Source organism: Anas platyrhynchos, chromosome 1, assembly GCF_047663525.1.
Source record: "Anas platyrhynchos isolate ZD024472 breed Pekin duck chromosome 1, IASCAAS_PekinDuck_T2T, whole genome shotgun sequence".
NCBI lineage: Eukaryota > Metazoa > Chordata > Aves > Anseriformes > Anatidae > Anas > Anas platyrhynchos.
The window spans coordinates 179,577,713-179,596,796 of NC_092587.1; the positions used below are offsets into that span (position 1 = coordinate 179,577,713).

The 19,084-nt window shown below is 44.2% G+C and overlaps 1 protein-coding gene and 1 long non-coding RNA gene across 4 annotated transcripts in view; one reads left to right on the top strand and one right to left on the bottom strand.

The window, feature by feature from the left end:
* Positions 1–3: 3 nt before the first annotated feature.
* LOC113845489 (uncharacterized) lies at positions 4–13,107 on the top strand. Its single transcript, XR_011806447.1, has 4 exons — positions 4–1,441; positions 6,296–6,471; positions 7,429–10,887; positions 12,669–13,107. It is a non-coding gene; the product is annotated as an uncharacterized lncRNA (long non-coding RNA).
* The window catches only part of TMEM272 (transmembrane protein 272), a 30,465-nt gene continuing 21,813 nt past the window's right edge, over positions 10,433–19,084 (bottom strand). For all 3 annotated transcript variants that reach the window (XM_072032582.1, XM_072032581.1, XM_027471114.3), the window contains 2 exons: positions 12,974–13,056; positions 10,433–10,861 (listed from right to left, as the gene is read on the bottom strand). In XM_072032582.1, the coding sequence (XP_071888683.1) occupies positions 10,499–10,861; positions 12,974–13,056 (446 nt within the window). In that variant the 3' untranslated portion in view covers positions 10,433–10,498. The remainder of the gene's footprint in view (positions 10,862–12,973; positions 13,057–19,084) is intronic.

Sequence of the window (19,084 nt, forward strand, 5' to 3'; positions counted from 1 at the left end):
AGGTGACGGCCCGCCCGGCCCCGCCGCCATTACGGGGAGAGTGGTGCGAGGGAAGGGGGAGCCACCTCAGCGGTCTGGGGCTTCTTATTTCTCATCCTTTCGTGTTTTATTTCCCTTCTTAATCAGACAGAAAGCAAAGGGATCTGCTGTGAGCCTCTGGCACGTTGTGCGGGAGGCTGCTACAGAGATGAGGCCACATCTGGCAGCGGCTGTGTAGGCTGGCAGGGGTGGTAGCAGTGGGAGGAAGAAAAGAAAGAAGGAAGGAAAGAAAGAAACAGAAAGAAATAAAAAAAATATAAAGAAAGAGGAAAAAGGGTTGCTGAGGTATCTGCTCAGGGCAAGTGGTGCTGTTAACCTCGCTAGGGCTGGAGATAAGATGGCAGGTCCCTAATACAGGCTGGGAACTGGATCCTGTGAACCCATTGCTCTGCAAAAAAATGTTAAACAAAAGCGCTTGCAAAACCATAAACAACCATACTGCACCACAACAGAGTATTTTATGCGATAGATAAGCCCGTGAAGCTCCCTGCCTCTACTAATGGGGTAAAGTGCGGCTGTAGGAAAGGGTAGGCAAGTAGCCATTACAGCAAGGGAGCGAAGTTAAAACGTGTTTTCAGTTCGTGTGGTGTGTGTGTTAACGATGTTAAGCCCAAGAGAATCATCTGTAGTTGCACATCTGGACAATCTATGTTAGCCATAAGGAAATTGTCATTATAGGTATAGTTTTTAAGCAGTTAAGGACTATGCACTTAACACAGTTCAGTGTACAAGCTTAGCTGAGTTCACGTTTTCCTATGTAGCATGCAGGGCCACACACACAAACTGCTTTGGGAACACACTGTTTTCAGCAGCTTAAGTTACCTGGCTTCAATAGGAGGGACAGGGAGAAATGTTCCGTCTTTTTTGACCCTATCAGTAGCCTTATACTTCCTTTCCTAAATCTCTTCACACTTGCAAAGAGCTCCTACTGTAGCACTCAGCTTTCTCAGCATGTTGTGTGTTAGGCTCTCACACAAAAGGTACTTCCCACCATGAAGTTAAAACTTTTGAACTCACCACTGTGCTTGTAGTAGGTATTGTGCATGGAAAAAGATTTTTCAGAGGGCAAAAAGACACGTTTTCACAGGGATATCTTCTTCCCTATAGACACCATCCAGATAAATACCCTACCTTTGCACCAAATCTGAAAATGCATGTTCTTACAAAACAGTTGAAAGAATTTATATAAAACCAGCAGAGTGAGTCAGTTTTAACTGTTTTTGTTCTTGGAAATGCCTAGGACTTTTTGACTGAAGCGTTCCTGAACAATTCATCCTGATTCTGATGCTCAAAATGGAGACTTCTGGCCCAGAAGAGAACAGCTTGGCAGTGGTGTAATTGGCAGCACATTATTTCCTATAATGAAAAGTGAATGGCAGCCTGAACTATAGTTATGTACTTGGTAAGTGTAAATATATAATCGTGAGCTATATGGAAATAGGTTTGTGATCATCACCTACAGCCTGCAATTAGCAACCAGAACTGCACAGCCTAAACTGCTATAATGATGTTAGATAATCACATTCACTGTGAACAGAGCAGATGTTAGGCCTGTGAGAGTCCTGCGTACAGTCTGACATAATGTTCCCTCTCCCTGCTTTGAATCCCTGGCCCTGGTAGCCCTCCAGCTTTCCCCTTTCCTTCACAGCCTATACAAATCTGCCTGGTTACTCTCCTTGAATGCTGGTTCCGGGAAAACACAAGCACGGGAAAACCAGAGAATGATGTGGGCGTGCCTACCATTAGGAACATCCAGTGTCCCACACATTTTTATGCTAGTTGGAGAATGTCTCACCTTGGGCTTTGTAACCCGTGGTGTGTCTCAGTATGCTGTTACAAGAACAGTAATGTTTCAGGGTCGCTTACCTGCAGAATTAGCTGCTTTCTTTACAGGAAACACAGTTTCAGTTTGAAAAACATTAGTAAATCCCAAACAAAACAGAAACCCTGTGGAAGTTCCTGTAAGTAAAGGCAATAAGCCAGGTTGCGCTTCATTCCCTTATCATTCTTTTTTACCCTATGTATTTATTAAGCACTCAGACTATGGCTTAATACAAAGCAAATGTGGCTCTGATACATTTTGTTTGCAGTTTCAGTCTATGCTCTCAAAGATAGGCGGTGCATTTCTTCAGTCTGCAGACCTCTCCAAAATTAAATGGGGAGTGTGCAGATACTCAAGATTCTGCCTTTCTTCCAGGCTAAACCATTTGAACTGTAATCAAGCAAATGCTGGGTGATGCAGCACTGAGGTACTGACCAGTGTGGGTATGCGTGGCAGAAGCTGTCCACTAGTCAAGCACAATAACACACTGAGACAGATGGACAGTGAGAATAGCTTATGGTATTTGGGGGTTTTAGTGGTAAATGACAGCATAATGCTTCTGTTATTTAACAATAGGGCCTCAGAGAAGATATTGTTAGGAAGAGATTTGAATGTAGATTCTGTAAGCATAACGAAATGGTGTCCTGGTCATTGAAGGGTTAGCGCAACAATCCCCAATTCCCTTAGAATCACTTATTCTTCTGCATGGTGAGGGCCTAAGGTAGCACCACGAAAGGAATTGTGCCAGTACCGATTCGATACATCTGTGCATGAGAATTTCAGCCGTGAAATCTCTCTCTCATATCTGTCTGAACAGCTTCATTTCAGAAGCGAGCTCTTGCACTACCCTAACGCCTAAATGTTTCTGTTACCTCATTTCATCTCCCCTGATGTGTTTTGCTTTTGTACTCTTGTTCCAGAGGCAGGAGACTAGAGACTGAACGAGTGCTCTCAGCTAACCCAGCCGTCACAGTGGTAACGCCACAGGGGTTGTGTGCAGGAGAAAGCTGAGACAGTTTTGCCAAGAGCTGGCTGGTGCCAGTGAAGTGCCTGCCTGGCAGTGCTCTCACAGGCAAACTTTCCACCCACATCAAGACTTCTGGCTGCACGTTGCCTTTGGTACTGAATTCTAGGTCGATACACTTTGTTAGCTGACTCAGAATCTGTTCTGGAGCTTGGGAAATACGGCAAGTTACAGCTTTTGGTTTCTTTCAGGGTTACTGCTAGTTTAGCATTAAACAAAGACAGGAGGCTAATCGGGATGGGAGGGACTTTTTGGACAAGGAATTCTTCTCGTGGATTGGCAGCCAACATCTGAGATAGTTACCACAGCCAGTCAGCAACTACGATGGAGGGGGAAGGATCAAGAAAGGCACAAGACTGTTGAGCTCCTAGCATTTCCCTCATTTGAGCACAAACCAAGATGACTTCACCCTGTCAGTGCTTAGCCCTGATATAATCTACTCATATTAACTGTTTCCCTTGAGGACTGTAATACTTCAGGCATGTCTACGCTGTCAAATAACTCATGGCTTATTCCCAGGTCCTGATCCTCGTATTGCCCACACTTCACAAATACTTGATGGTGCCCAGGTTCTCTTTAGATATTAATTATAATATCTGTCCAAAACAAGCTCAGAAAAAAAAATAAAAATTAGACTTGATCCATCGTTATATCTGTGAAAGAGCAAGGAGTTTTAGGCAAGTTTTTAATTGCCTCACAACACAAAAGAAGAGTCAAAAATACTGATTACTGGTAAGGGCTCTGTGTTTCAGCATGTTTCATATTTTCTTCCCAGGGGACAGATCTAAAAGGTAGGTAGAGTACTCAAGAGCCGAAGAGCAATTATGTATTATGCAAGATGTTTAAGAGCAGCTTCAAGGCCATCTTGCCAGTCTCTTCTATCATTTTTTTTTCTTTCTTTCTTTTGGAGAGGCTGAAATCTCTGTCTGAAGCACAACTGGCTCCTACAGGAGATCCATCAGGCTGTTGCACATCCCCTCCTCGCTTTGCAGTTACCAATTTTCTAATTAACTTGCTGTGCCTGCCCCCATTAAATCAATCAGAGCCTTGCCGCTGATTGCAAGGGGAATGGGAGCAGGCTTTTGCAGCAAGGCTCAGCATCTGGTGGAGCCAGGTTTTCCAAGTGGCACCACGTGCAAGTCACCATCCCTGGAGGAGCCACCAGCGAGCGAGTTTTTGCCGTGCTGCTGGACTCAGCTGCGGATGCAGAGCACTTGAAAACAACTTGAGAGCCCAGCGGTGCCCCAGTGAGTGTGACAGCAGTGACGAGCTGTCAGCAGCTCGAGGAGAGGCAGTCGGCGCGCTTTCCCTTGCCTGGCTGAAGCTGAGGGTCTGGTGAGTGGTTGAAGAGGAACATCCAGGCCCCGAGGTCCCAGGGACACGTCTGAAGTACTTACGCTGTTAACAAGGAGGGAGAAGGAAAAGCTGCTCATCCTGAACACCGGGAGGAATTGAAGTTCTGGTGGTGGTGTTTTTAGAAACAACAGGGTGTTTGTTGTGTGCTCTTATACCCAAGCCATTGCTAAGTTTGCGAGCAGCTGTCATCAGTGGGGTTTTCAACAAACTGCCAGGCTTTCCCAGACCATGTAGCCTTTTGTTCTCAAAAAACAAATGCCAGCATGTCATCATCTGCTCTCAGTGGCCAGTAAAAGGAATCTCTCACTCTGCCTTAGAGATTTTGCCATCAGCTGCCGAGGGCTCTGGTCTCCGAGAGCCTGTGGGGTCCACCAGGGACAGGCATCTCCTGGCAAAGGAGAGGAGGAATTGCTGAGTGACCTCCCAAAGTGAACAGAACTGATGGGGTGCAGCAGGTTTAGCTAATTCAGCTCCTGGATATCATGGAGTTTATAGATGCTTTAGCATATAACTGGTTTGAAAAAAAAAAAAAAAAAAAAAAAAGGAACTTTATAATTGATTTTCATCTTAAAAAATCAATTTTTTAGTCAGTAAAACATCAGTTTTATGATCCCTTGATTGAAAAATGATCTTGAAAAATGTGTCCTTACAGTACACCACATACTCCAACACATCCGTGTCTGTGGCTGTGCTGTGGCAGCAATGCAGTTATCTGCACTAATATCTGCACCAATATTTCCTTCAGCTACCTGATTCTCTTCTTACTGCCCTTCTCCTGGATCTTACTGTTCTTACTGCTGGCTCCTGGACAGGGCTGCTCACGGGCTTATTGACTTGGGTGAGTTCTGCCACACTCCATTCTTTTTCTCTTAGTTTTATTCTTCTGCAAATCTTACAGCTTAGTAGGATTGATTATCCTACTTACCTGTTTCTATCCATGCAGCCAACCTCCATTTCCAACCCTAACCATGTGTGATTCTGTGAATTTTTTTATTTTTATTTTCTGAAGGACTGAGAGTCAAATCCCTAAGACACCCAGGTAACTGACCGACATGGAAATCAAGAGGACCTTATTACAAAAAAAACCTCTGATACACGTTGGCCCACCAGCCCACGGTTTGTATCTCAGGGCACCTCTCACATTTGAGCTGCTAGATTGCAGCGTGGGGAAAAGCATCACGGATTTCCCCTTTGCCTGAGCACTAGTGGTCATACAGAGGAGTCAGCATGGCTTGGATTCAAATCTGCGGGGGAAATCAGCCTCTGAAATAATTACTCATCTCAGGGAAATTGCAGCAGGGTTGATTATAATTAGCCTGACTAGTATATGTAGCGTTCCTTAGTTTTTAACCTCCAATCACATAGGCTCATGCGCTTACATTGGTCAATATCATCCTCCCGGTATTTTTATTCAAATGAGACATTTGATAGAAATTCACTCCTACAAACATGTATATGTGATTTCTCGTCATTTTGTACAGTTTTCTCAGAAACCTGTTCTAGCAATACAACATTGTACTTTTCAGCAGTTTTCTTGTACTTTTTCTTGTACTATGCAATGTCAGATTGTACTTGTCAGCCTCTTTTATTCCTCCTCTAAATATACTTTCTAAAAATGTTTAGGTTTTCCCCTTATGGTTAACATCTGTGGGACTTTCACGTACTCCGGTAGTGATCAGGAAACATAAGCCAAGAAGCAACAATTTCAGATTGCATTCCCGATGTAACAATCCTGCCTCTGTTACAGGCAGAACGCACATGGGTCTTCATCGTGAGACAAAGCCCGGATCAACTAGAACTCAGGGAAGATGAATAATCAGAATCAGAGATAAAATTCAAGGCAATTTACAGAAACTAAGCTGTTAAAATGCTGTGCAAAGTGTGGGAGTTGTCACTGGTTTGAGATTTGTAGCCCTTTGCTTGTAAAGCCCAAACATTTAGGTTCATTTACACTGACTGTTCATATTTCAGGATCTGAGACGTTTAAAACAGCTCTTGAAATAACCTGGGATGGCTCCTGCTTTTTTTCATTATTTTTTTTTTCTCCTGCACAGTCACCTTGTCATTTTAAAGTCTGGTGTCTTGGGACCTCATAAAGCTCAGAGAGCAAGTGCTGTGTGAGAACCATCTCCTGCTTCCCCAGCAGTACGGAGCTCCTGTTTCTACTCCAGAGGAGACAAAGCCTGTGAGATACGGCTGATGTCCATCTTTCCCGTTTTTGGGTCAGCAGGTAGGACTCCAGAGCTGTCAGTGCTCAGCATTTGAAATGAAAGACTGACACGTTTACTTGTCTGGCTGTGGCTTTCAGAAAAGCTATGGGAAGCTGCTCCTCAGAGCCTTGGGATATTATGCCTATTGCCAAAGAAGGTGGAGTAGAGGGAGGAGAAATATTATGTGGGCAATAAAATGTAACAAGCATATTGTGTTTTATGGCTGCTGCCTTTGCATTTATGGTATGTAGATGTCTGCAGTCTGTATGTGCAAGCAGAAATGTCTTTGTGTCTTTGTATTATCAGATACTAGCAGGGCACAGGCTATCTCATCCCTTGAAATCATAGTTATTTTTTCCTTTAAGAGCTAGAAAGAGAGCTTTATTTCTCAAGAACGGGAGATGATTTAACTAGAACAGTTACAGGTGACTTCCTCCATCACAGTCAGTACATTTCTGAGTTCACAGTAATTGGCTTAAGGGCGTATTTTGTTCGATTTTCCCGAAGACATTTGTATTACTGTAGAAAAAAAAATGGGTATTTTTCAATTTGTAATTCTAGTCTAGTGGCAAAATGTTAAACAATTTCATACCGAGGTGTATATTCTATTTTCAGCCCTTCAGCACTTGGACTGTAATGACTTAGTTCCCCCACAGCAGTTTGCTGAGGGAATGTGTTTATTCCTCCAGGGACTGAGCATACATATGCCTGGGACACTGTCGGTCTGTGGCAATTTAAGAAGTTGCTGTTTGCAAGATGAGGTGCTGTGAATCATGCAAATATTCCTAGTTTACCCCAAAGTGAGATAAAATTCCTTCAATTAAACTTCCTTCCTTTGGGTTTAAGCTGCGTGCTTTATTTAACAATTGGAGCAACCCAAGAGAACTTATTCTGCTGATGGCAGTGGGTCAGAGAAATAATGAAAACTTATTAAGCCACCTTAACTCAGTTGTGTTTAATCATATGTCCAAAACCAGGTGCCCCTGCTCCACACCTGTGAGATTGTACCCTGCTGAAGAAGGCAGTGGCAGTGAAAATGCAGAAGGCATCCTAAGATCTGTCCGGACACAGAGTGGATGGCTCCAGCAGTTCTGGAGGTGTGGATGTTCAGTTTACTCATGTACACAAGTAAAGGTAAATGCTGTCAATTCAGAATTTTCCTTTCCGGATCCTAACAAAGCTTTCTGTTTACTCTGTAGAACTTTAAAGTATTTTACAGCTGACATTACATTCCGTATTACCTCCTCCATCATTTTCCACTTGAATCAACCATGTACCGAACACTAGCGACGTGATTTGGCAGCAGTTTCCCAAGAAGTCAGCGAACACACTGGATTCTCATCCCTAAAATATTAAATCTCCAAAGTAGACTGCAGAGAATTATTCAGTCTTAGTCTTCCTTGAAAGAGACACGGGCCTCAGACTCACTGTTGTGTCACCGGGGTTTCATAAATCATTGCTCATCTACTGAGCTGCTGTAGCTGTCCTCACACAGGCACACATAGCTTAAATCTCTTCTCTTGTGGACTGAACTGAAATCCACTCATTTTAACAGCACACACATCATCGCTTGCTGCCAGATCGCTGGGTGCACGGTGGCTTGGTGATCAGTTCTGACTCACTCAGGAGTTTGAGCCCTTAATTCTTTGTGATCAAGAATGATCCCAGCAGCATTTTGCAAGAACAGGGACGTTTTTACTGGAGTCCCATGGAAGGAGAGTGTGTAGCTACTTTCTTGAAAATTTTCCTTTGCATTATCAACCGAGTGTAATTTTCTTTTTTTATGGTTTTGGGTGAAGTTCCTGTGTAATGTTAAACAGCTGCTTTGTTACATTCAAGTGATGGATGGAGTTATTCCTGCTGAGATGCAATTTCTTAAACACTTTGGCATCTTAATGAATGAAAGATGCTCTCCACTGAAGGTAAAATCACTTAGATCACCTCAGAACTGAGCTCTGAACATGTGACTATGCTGAAGCCCGGGAGCCCAAGTGCTGAGCCACTGAAATATTTGGGGTGGGAAGGAGGAATTCCACCATTAGCTAAAATAATGTTTGTGTTCTTTTTTTTTTTTTTTTTTTTTTTTTTTTAATTATGTTTCTGAAATATGCCTTCAGAAATGTGTAGTGCCTTTAGAGAGGCAGTAGAGAGTGTGGGGTGGAGCAGCTCATGGAAAAACACAGCCTGTGATTTCTTCTTGCAGCCCACAGCTAAAAGGAAGGGATTCTGTTGGTCCTCTACCCCCAACACACAACCACAGCAGTGTTAGCGATCCCCATTCCTTGGATTTTTGGGCAGGGACAGCTTTAACTGTGACTCTTTCTGAGTGGCTGCTACAGGGCTGGGGAATGCTGCACTGCTGCTTCCCTCTTGGCAGATTATTCCACCCTTTATCCTACCTTCTTTCTAAGATTAGCTTTCTGGAAATAAATAATTCTTAAAGCCAGGACATGAATTAAAATCTGTATGGACCAAATGCACCCTTAGCTGTCTATGCAATAGCCCCTGAGATAAATGTTCATGGCTGATGACAGGTGATTCCCACAGGTGTTGTACTGTTTAGGCTGAGTCCCAGGGTGGATGGTTGAGCAAATCCTGTTCAGCTATGGCATCTTGTTGTTCTTGAACAGATCTTGCCCTTCCACAGCTGTCCTACAACTCAGGTTTCTCTAAAACACAGGCTTCAGCTGTGTGGTTTTTAACAGAAAAGATACCCCAAAGAGACACCTGCTTCCTCCGTCTGGGGCCATGCTCGTGTTCGTGTAGAGGGGAGCCCCTCCACTTTGACCGTATCAACAGAAATGCATAAGAGCAGAAGCAGAAAGAGCACTTTTACACTGCATTCACCAACACATTAAAAAAAAATAAAAATAAAAAAATCCACCAGGACCAGTTATGGGCTTGTTCCATTTCATGTCACAAAACAGTTGTCTCTGTGCATGCCGATGCTTTTAGAGCTGACACTGCTGTTGACTTACAAGCTGTGTTCACGACGTCTGCCCATTGAGTACAGATTTCCATAAGTACAGCACCACGGTGAACAAATCAAACGTACACTCACGCCACAACCAGAGAACTGCTGTAGGAAGCACGTCCACCTGAACCTCTCACATCCCTGCCCGTGTCTCATTATCATAAAGTGAAAATACCAGCATAACGTCACCAGGTTTTCTGTGAACTTAATCACAATGGCTTGGCAAGCATCTTTGTGTTGCTGTGGTACTGACACGTTGCTGTTATACAAAAAGTGGAGAAAGAGGAGTCTCCCCAAGCTGAGGAATGCTGAGCTGCTACTCAGTAGCTCAGTTTCTCGTTCTGCCAAAGACTTGCACTGTGGCCTTGGCTCAGTTTGGATGTATTGGATATGTGTGGATATATTCAGACCACCTGCTTTAGCACCAAAGATAGATGCAGATGCTTTCTAATCCAGGTTCAGGAGAGATCTTGGGGCCATATTCAGGCTGCCTTTTATACATGCTCATATTGCTATCACAGCTACTCCTGGCCCAAGAAGCTTTCTGGTGGCCATCTAAGTTCCTGTCACAGCCCACGTGCCATGCAAGGCAGTCTGAATACAGCCCTTCATCTTTTGTGCCTCAGCCCCTTCATCTTTGATGCAGGGACAGTAACAGCAAGGCTACGGAGGTGTTCAGGTCCCAGGAAAGAGGACAGCATGGCTACTGTAACAGGCAAAGATGTGCTATGCTGCAATAACACAAGGGGACCTGGTTTTAGAGGAGCTCGTCATCTGCAAGGGCTTACTGCAGAGCTTGACACTGCAAATAGAAAATCCAAGAGTTTAAAAAGAGATAGAGAAGTGAGCAAGAGTGCACCCTGGCATCTGTAGCAGCAATTTTACATCAAATGTGCTGTATTCCAGCTCAGCTATTTCCAGATGGCACTGGAATGTATTTTACAATTTCCTCTTGCAGTTGACTGCTAAAATACATATCTATAGTACAACAAAGATACACACAAGGGTGAGTTATTGCCTTTTCTTCATTGTACACCCTTTCCCAAACATCTGGAGCTTAATTTCTGTGGCATTTAGTCTTCCTCAGAAGAGTATCTTTGCCTGGAAACACAGTATATGCAGCAGCTACAAAAGATAAGGAGAAAGAGCACGGTATGGCTGACAATGAGCACACCAACAGCAAAAATGTACAGGGTTTTGTCACAGTAATCCTGAGGCTGGTGGAAAGGTGGGATGAAATTTGGCAGGTACACGGAGAAAACCCAGTAGTTCCCAAGAATGAACCAGAGGAAGAGGAAGAGGCTGAGGGTTAGGTGGATGTAGTATTTGTGAGCGTTCTGCCTCCAGGGATATTCGTCGTCGTCGTCGTCATCGATCACAACAGACTTGGAAAGCAGCTGCCTCATCCTGGTGGAGTCGTACAGCAGAAGGGTCACCTGGAGACGTTGGGGGAGAAAAGGCAGTAAGTAAATTGGGTGGGGAGAGTCTGAATACCTTCTGACCACTGCCAGCTTTTCGGGCAAATTAAAATTGAGCCCGGGAAAATGGCGTAAGAGGAATCAGAGCAGCCACAAACGGGGCAGATTCTGCTGGAAAATAATAAGATTTTGCATACAGTTGATTCACCAGTTAGATTTAGGGTAGGCATGGAAAAAAAAAACTTGCCAATGGTGGGGACAGAAAGGCATGGGAACAGATTATGTGGGGAAATGGCAGCAGCTCCCTCAACGGAGATTTTAAAGAACAGATCAGAGTCACTGCTAAATTTGTTGAGGAGAGTAGTTCCTGCCTTGTAGTGGGTGGATTTGTCTCTCCTAGCTCCGTTTAGCATCGCCATATAGGTTAATCAGGTGGGCATCCTGGGAATGGGATTCTCTTGCTTTTCCCTGTCAAACTGACTGCTCCATGCAGCTTGTTAGCTTCGAGGTGAGCTCAGGACACAGGCTGGTGCCTGTGCTCAGGCCTCATCATGCTCAGTGATGGAAACGGGGTTAATTGGTGGTTGAGCCTCAGTTTGGAGGAAGTCAGAAAGCCCTCCCAGCTGGATTTATAGAGCTCAACTGTATCTGACGAGTTTTGGAGAAGTGCATTTAAATCTTACATTCACTGCCTTGCCAAGCTGCGATTGAAGCACGTTCTGGCTGTCGCTCACATTGTTAATAACTGCAGAATTATCTGCTTATGGAGCACCACCACATGAATTCAGCAGGGCTCTGCAGGCACTGTAGGATGGCTCAATTGCCTTGGTGAACACCTACAGGTCACCACTGCCTTTAAAAGACTGGAGGTCCAAAAGAAACTGGTGAGAAACCTACAGATCTGCCCAGATCCTTACAACCAGAATGACTTTTAGGTCTCTGATTTCAGGCTAGCCCAATGTACTGCTCAGGCACAGCTCCCATCACCCAGCACCAGTCAGTGCAGAGTTTAACAGGGTAGAATTTAGGCAGTGGAATTTAGCTGGAGATGAAGCGCTATGAGATGACATGAGTTAGGCAAATCAAATTCCGACCAGATATATCACCAGGCTGCAAAATACGCAATCCTGCTGTCAGCTGAAACCAAATTCAAGCCATCGTTTGATGTCAGCAGGAATTATTAACCGACCCACTCATTTTGGTTGAGAAAAACTGGATTCGAATCAGCAATAGCTAGGAAATCGTCAACGTTTTTGATGAATGCTTCAATTCATTAGCCTGAAAATTTCCTTTCAACTCTGATTTAATCTTTTCTAAACCATTATTAAATGAATCTTTGATTATACAAATGGGCCCGATGCTGTGATTGAATGACTAAGCATTTGCCAGGCGAACTCTCAGCGTAGCAAATCCATACAGCCAGATTAAGCACTTTCTTTGTTCCCCATTTACTTATTTACTGACCAGAGGTCCTCGCAGTGATGATTCATTTCCCAGTGATGTGCTACAGTGTGGTTACCACTGCGAAAAGAGCGCAGGGGATGTAGAGACCTGCAGGGGAATATTCTTTCCCCCTTCTTTCAATCCTGGCAAAAGAAAATGAGCTAGAAACATTATCAAAGGGGCCATCCTTTGCCCTGGAGTTTATGCAGAGCTGAAGCTTTGTTATAGTGCCCAGGGTGTGACACAGACATGGGGGTACCTGGACTTGTCAAGCTGCCAGGCTCTGGCTCAGCAAAGATAGGAGTATAGTCTACTAGAAAATGGGGAGCAGTGGTTAGAAAATACTGTGCCTAAATTAATAAACCCTGCTTTTTTCCTCAAGGAAACAGGACCCCATTTGCCACAGCCAGCCACGTTCTGCAGGCATTTCCACCGGCAGGGATGGTAGCACAGATGCTGTGATGCAGGAGAAAGTCACACCACGCTGTGTGGGACAACGCTGAAGAAAACTCATTAGCATCTCACTTGCCTGATGGGAGCTTTAAGTGCTGGAACAGGCACGGTTCAATCCAGGGAGCTGCCTTCAGTGCTGCGTGCACGTAGCTGTCTGGAGCCATCATTATGTCTTAACTAGCAAGTCAAAGTCTAGTCACACAAGATATTTCTCACACATACGAGGCACATTACCTTTAAGCTGCCAATCACGCCACCCACCAGCAGATATAATGGAATTAGTGGCTGAACTGGGCAGTCTTCCAAAAACTTCATTCCTGAACGGCAAAAATTAATAGCGTTTGTTATCTCGAGCGATCAAATAGTGCAACGAGCTATGCAGTGGAAATTAAAGGTGCTGCAAGAGGAGCACAGTTAATCCAAGCCGGGTATGCTGCTCCTTAGCATCAGCCACCTCATTTTTGTTGAATGAGCAGTTGACTTTGCTGGGTCAGGGAATTTTAATCGGAAGTAGAAATTTGAAAATTAAAACCATTTGTGAAAAAAAAAAGAATTCTGATAAGCTTCTCCCAGGTCTATCCTGCTCATTAGCTCCACGCGTGTGTCATGTTCCTAAGTCAGATGCCTCAAAGCTTGGGTGCCAGCAACCGTGGGAGCTCCTCGAGCCATTTTAGCCTCCCAACCAGCTGATGGGGAACCAGAGAAGCTCAAGTTTCCAGGCTGTTTGGGTTGCTGGAGGCTAAAAGCGCTGGTTGTTATGGAGCCAGGGATCCTGGCAACCCTCAGATCTACTGCTAGAAAGCTGAGTAGGATTTAGGGAAGGGAATATATGGCAGTGCAAGGATGATGTTGGCATTAGACACTGAAGCTTGTGATACAGGTCTGTGGCAGTGAGACTCATCTGTCCAAATTTAGATGTCTGCAATGCAGGCATCTATATCTGAACTAGTTTCCTAGACTCTTTATAGTCAATAGGGAGAAATAGACACTTCGAAAATTCAATTCCTCTCATCCTAAGATAGGCGTTTAAAATAGGTCAGATGAATTGTGCCCTGAAAGTGCCTCTTTATAACTATACAAGGAATCTAGACAGCCAGCTGTAAATACCTAAAGTTAGCAGGGATGAATCATTTGCCCAAGTCTCCTACCCACTGGCATCTTTAGTCAATTTTAAACTCTTCATTACACTATAATTTTGTTGTCATTGATCCCATATTTCAGGCCTTCTGCTGATCAGCTGCAGAGGCCAGAAGAGATTTTCTGCTTTCTTCTTGGTGCATAACTTGTTTTCTAGGAGCATTTTTGACTTCCCTCTCAACAACTGGGGTTCTCTAGATGCAGGACACTGAAAACAACATGCTGCTCTCAGTGCTAAACATCTCTTAAGCAGAACATCTTGCCTCTATGTTCAGAACTACACCAAAAAGGATGCTTAGGATAAGGAAGGAGGTAACAGTGCTTTCTGGTTTTGTTGGTTTTTCCTGCTTCTATAGCTGTGGCCCTCTTCAGCTTTTCAATTTGCCCACCAAATCCACTCCCGTTGCTGGTCCAGAATATTGCTGACACTCTGAACCCCTCCCACACATTATTCATAGCATAATATAGGTGTCCTGCATTGTGGTTGCTCGCTAATTTTAGGTTAGTTGTAGGATGCAGTGATCTGCTGTGTCTCTGGGCTGAGTCCAGTGGATTCTCCTAGACTAAATATTTATATCAGTCTTCTTGAAATTCAAAAGGGCTGGACTTGGCTGGACTTGGCCTCTCTCCCTTTTTGTCTGCTATTCCCAAAGCTGCAATTTTTTGTCCATTTTGCCACTATCTAACACTGAGGCCTGCTCAGACTTTCAAATGTAAAGAGGTGGGCAACAGGGACATCACTGAAAATTATATCTTTTTCAGAAAGCAGCTGCCAGTGTTTCCAGAGTCCTTGGCCCTGCAATAGCCTGCCTCAAAAGCAGCTGGTCAGGGAGCTCAAGGAATATATTTCAGTTTAGGAACCCAGGCAATTGTTATTTCCAGTGTATTACTGAGATTTTGATTTGAGGGGAAAAAAAAAAGGAAGAAAGAAATCAAGAAAACATGCCAATATTTTTCTTGGAGCTAAGATTCTGTTTCCCAGACCAATCTGTTATGGTGTCCTTCCATATATGTAGCATGACAGCAGTCAGTCTTGGGAACAATTTGAATGACAGGAGAATATTCCAGACAGATATGACAGGAAAAGAGGAGGTGAAAGGAAGTAATGCGGTTGTAACTTCAAAAATGCAGCACTGTGGGTGAATAGGGAATATGGACCTAGTGTTGGCAGATGGGCTGTGCTACATGTTACAGTGAAATCTGGGTGCATGTGTCTTGTGCTAACCAGTTCACACACAGCATATGCGTGATTTATTTGGGAACACCAAAACAAGGAAGAGCTCGTTTTGGCTCTTAATGATGGGGTAGATGGACCGTGAAAGATCAAAGCTCTGCTTTGAGTCGAGTGCTCCCTGCAACCCACCCTGGCACCAAGCATTGGCCTCATTTTACCTCATTTTAATTGCTTTACTCTTCTCAGGCAGCTGAAAATGGCTGAAATGCACCTCGATGCACCTTGTACCAAAGGAGTGTGGCTTCGTGGCACTGAGGGACGTGGTTTAGTGATGGCACTCAGTAAGTCAAGTTGACGGTTTGACTTGAAGTCCTTGAAGGTCTTTTCCAGCCCAAATGATTCTTTGATTCTCAGGTAAGATCAATCTGATGTCTGCTGCCTGCTCCCCACCTTCTCACCTGGCCTTTTTCTCTTGTTCCTAGGGGATGGCTGCAGCCACCATCGCGTAGCCCAGCCCTCTGGCGGGCCCTGGACTGGGGGCCTTACCCTAGGATCTAGGTTCTGCAGCGGATTTATTGCAAAGTGAGTACTCTGGGCACCATTTTATCAGAAAACATATCAGCAATTCAGGGGAAACTCACAGAATCCTTGCAGTGGCTGCAGGGATGAAATGCAAGGAAAGGTTATGTTAACAACAGCCACTAAAGATCAAGACTGGCTAAACACAGTACAGAGTATCAGAGCAGTCTTCAGACAACTATTGGGAGCACTTGAGGGTTGAAGAATTATTTAATTTGGTATAGACATGAGCACAAGGAGTAGTACTGTGTTAAATTTGAACAGGGGAAGACTTAGACTGGCTACTGAGACAATGATGTCATCAGCCTTCAGATCTGATTTAGCTACCCCTGGGGAACACTGCTCATAAAGACAGCCTGGACAATGCACAGGATTGTGTTATTGGGAGCAATCTTTCACTGTCCAGAAAACTAGAAAAAAATCTCCAAAAAACAAAAGTCTAGGAGGTCCTTCCATCGCTGTCATTATTATTGGAGTGTTTAATGAAAAATGTATCAGCCCTACCAGCAAAAGTTAGAAATTTGCTGAACAAGCCACGGCTTAAATTATGTCACAAATCTGGAGCTTGGAAAATGTTGTGACTCCTTTTCATGTGTCATGACTTCTTACACTGTGATTTACAGTACTACTAAAATTGTAAAATGTATGTTGTTCGTGTATAATTATTACCAGAGCTACCAGTTATTCATCTCCATTTTTTAACTAATATTATTATAATTTATTTGTTAACATCTGAAAATATCTCACAGTTTTCCTCTGCAGAATGCAAGAGCCAAAATGACTGGTGACACATCAGCAAGTTATTCTCTGAGATCATGGTAACAGACTGTTATAAAAAAAAAAAATCAGAGGCTTTTGCTCAGATAATAAATATCTGCATTTTCCTTGACATTTAGTTTTCCTAAAAATGCCTTTGCAGATATGCAGCTGCTGGAAACCAACATCCTCTGACAACACTATATAATGGTGACATTATCTCTTAATTTCAGTAAGTCTTCAGTAAGTCTTAATTTCAGAAAAAAAAAAAAAAAAAAAGGGATCTGTATCTGATGGAGGAGATACCCACAGCTCCAGGCTAGTGTCTTACTTTGCGCTTTCCACTTCTCTCTGATCTTAAAGATCTAATGAAATATTCCTGAGAAATGATATTTAAAAGTGGTCAGATTCCAGCCACATATTAATTTCCAGGAGGCTAGCTGTCAACATGCATGCAAGCTGTACTGCACTTGAAATTTTACCTTCCCACCCCTATTCCACAGCTCAGGCATATTCAGCCTAGGGAAAAGCTAAAGCTGAAATCCTCTTATGGGATAAATAGCAATTTTAAGTCATGGCTAAGCAGAAGAGCCTATGTGTTGAGATGTAACAGTTCAGCCCATCTCCCTAGCTCCTAATTGCTTCTTAATCCCTAATTAGAACTCCCTAATTCTTAATTAGGACACCCAAATCAGAGTCCTGCCACAGCCGTCACTGGTATTCAGAAGGCCCCAGCTGAAGGGAGCAGTGCCAGCCTGGAGCTGAACACATTTTTACAGTTCTGGCCAAATTCTAGATGCCTACATTTAGGCTGGCTGTCCAGCTCCCTTGAAAGCCATCTCCTCCCAGTGCAGACAGCTGAAGGAGGCTGTGGGACTTTCGCTGCCCAAAATGCCCATCTCTCTTAACTGGCTGCAGGGGAAACAGGCAGCGCTGAGCTTGGCTACAGATGCGTACAGTCCAGAGCCAGGTGGGATGCATCCTGCCCACAGCATCTGCACGCAGAGCTCATTTGCGCCAGGCCATCGTTAATAATGAGGCAGAAGGTGGGCGGGTTCGCAAGGACACTGAGCTGGAATGGTTGGTAGGGATTTTGAGGACAAGACTTACAATGTAAAGTGACCTGGATACTCTGGAAAAAGACATCCAAAATCTATGAGATGACACCTGATAAAGTCAAGCACTACGTCTGGGAGAGGAAACTGAAATGTAAGTTAAAAAAAATCGAGGAATGTCTGAGAGGGAGCAGCACTGCCAAAAAACATCTGGGCTTGCAACGCACCATAAACTACAGCAGAGCCAACGAGTTGGTACGGAGAGCATCCTTCATTCTGAGGTGCATTTACAGGAATCCTGCAGGTTAAGCAGAGGAGGAAATTATCCTGCACCGCTCATTCCTCGGGTCTCAGCTGAGCCTTGTGTTCTGTCATATTCTTTTTTTGTGGGGGAAAAAAATAAGTTCCAGAGGCCAAAGGAGGGAGGCAAAAGAGCTCTAGAAAAAAAGTGGCCTGTGAGGTCAGGCTGAAAGAATCGGGTTTTTGAGATCTCTGGGGAAAAAGAAAGATGGAGTGGGGTTGTAACAGGAACCTTCAAGTACTTCAAAGCTTCTCGTGGGTAGGACAGCAGCCAATCTATCTTTGTGATCATGGGGCGTAGGACAGGCTGTAATCTGTTTCGTTTGCCATGGGGAAGATTTAGATTGGATGGGGGGGGAATATTTTGTCTGTGAGAGCAATAAAAGGCTGAAATAATCTTCTTGGGAAGCTGGGGAATTTCCTTGAGTAAGGACAAGTCCGATGTCTGCTGGGGTGCCCTGAGCCTATCTGAAAGGGGAGGGGGCTGCTGCCTCCACTGATGTGTCTCAAATGTGGGTCACAGCCCCTGGGGAGGAGGTGGAAGCCCCAAAGGAAGCAGCGAAGGGTTAGAAAATGCATTATTTTAAAATCTGTATTAATGATAAGGAAAAGCTGCTGCTCAGGGAAGGAAAGAGCCTCACACGGTTTAACAATGTATAAAATTATGCAAGTCAAAGTCTTTTTCTTTCCTTTCTTAAATATTTGATCTTTAATGCTGCTTGCAAATCCAGCCTTCAGGTGGCTATAAAGAGACAGATGAGCCAAAAAACAGGTCGAGCTTTCAAAAAGGCAGAGAAATAGCAGCCTAGATGATCTTTTCCTCCCTTCCAGCCCTATGCTTCTAGGATTTTTGTGGCTCAGATCCTGATTAATGAAATCTTCTCGTGTCTCGGATGCTCAGCTTCCTCCCACAGACCGAGCCCAACCACCCCCAGCCCCTTGCCAGCTGCTGGTAGCCTAAGCAGCAACTGAGCTGAAGTAAATACACCGCTATCAACGTGAATTAAAACAGGGCTGAGGCTCAGAGCATGTCAGCAACTTCGTGGTAAAAAGAAAGCACAGAGTGGTTCAGGTTGGAGGGGGCCTCTGGAGGTCACCTGGCCCGACCCGGTGATGGGAAGTGTTTCAGATGCCCCCGAAATAAGCCATGTGCAGCCAGAAAATTCAGAGTTATGGGTAAATATAGAGAAACTGAAACCTGGTTAGACTCCAACATGTGTCAGTAAGGCCTCCAAATGTCCTGACCCCTGCCCTGTGCTGGGGTGGCTCACACCAGAGATGTATTTGAGACAAACAGGATCAAAATTCAAGAGCTGCTTGCTCCCCGCCATGCAGCGTGGGCTG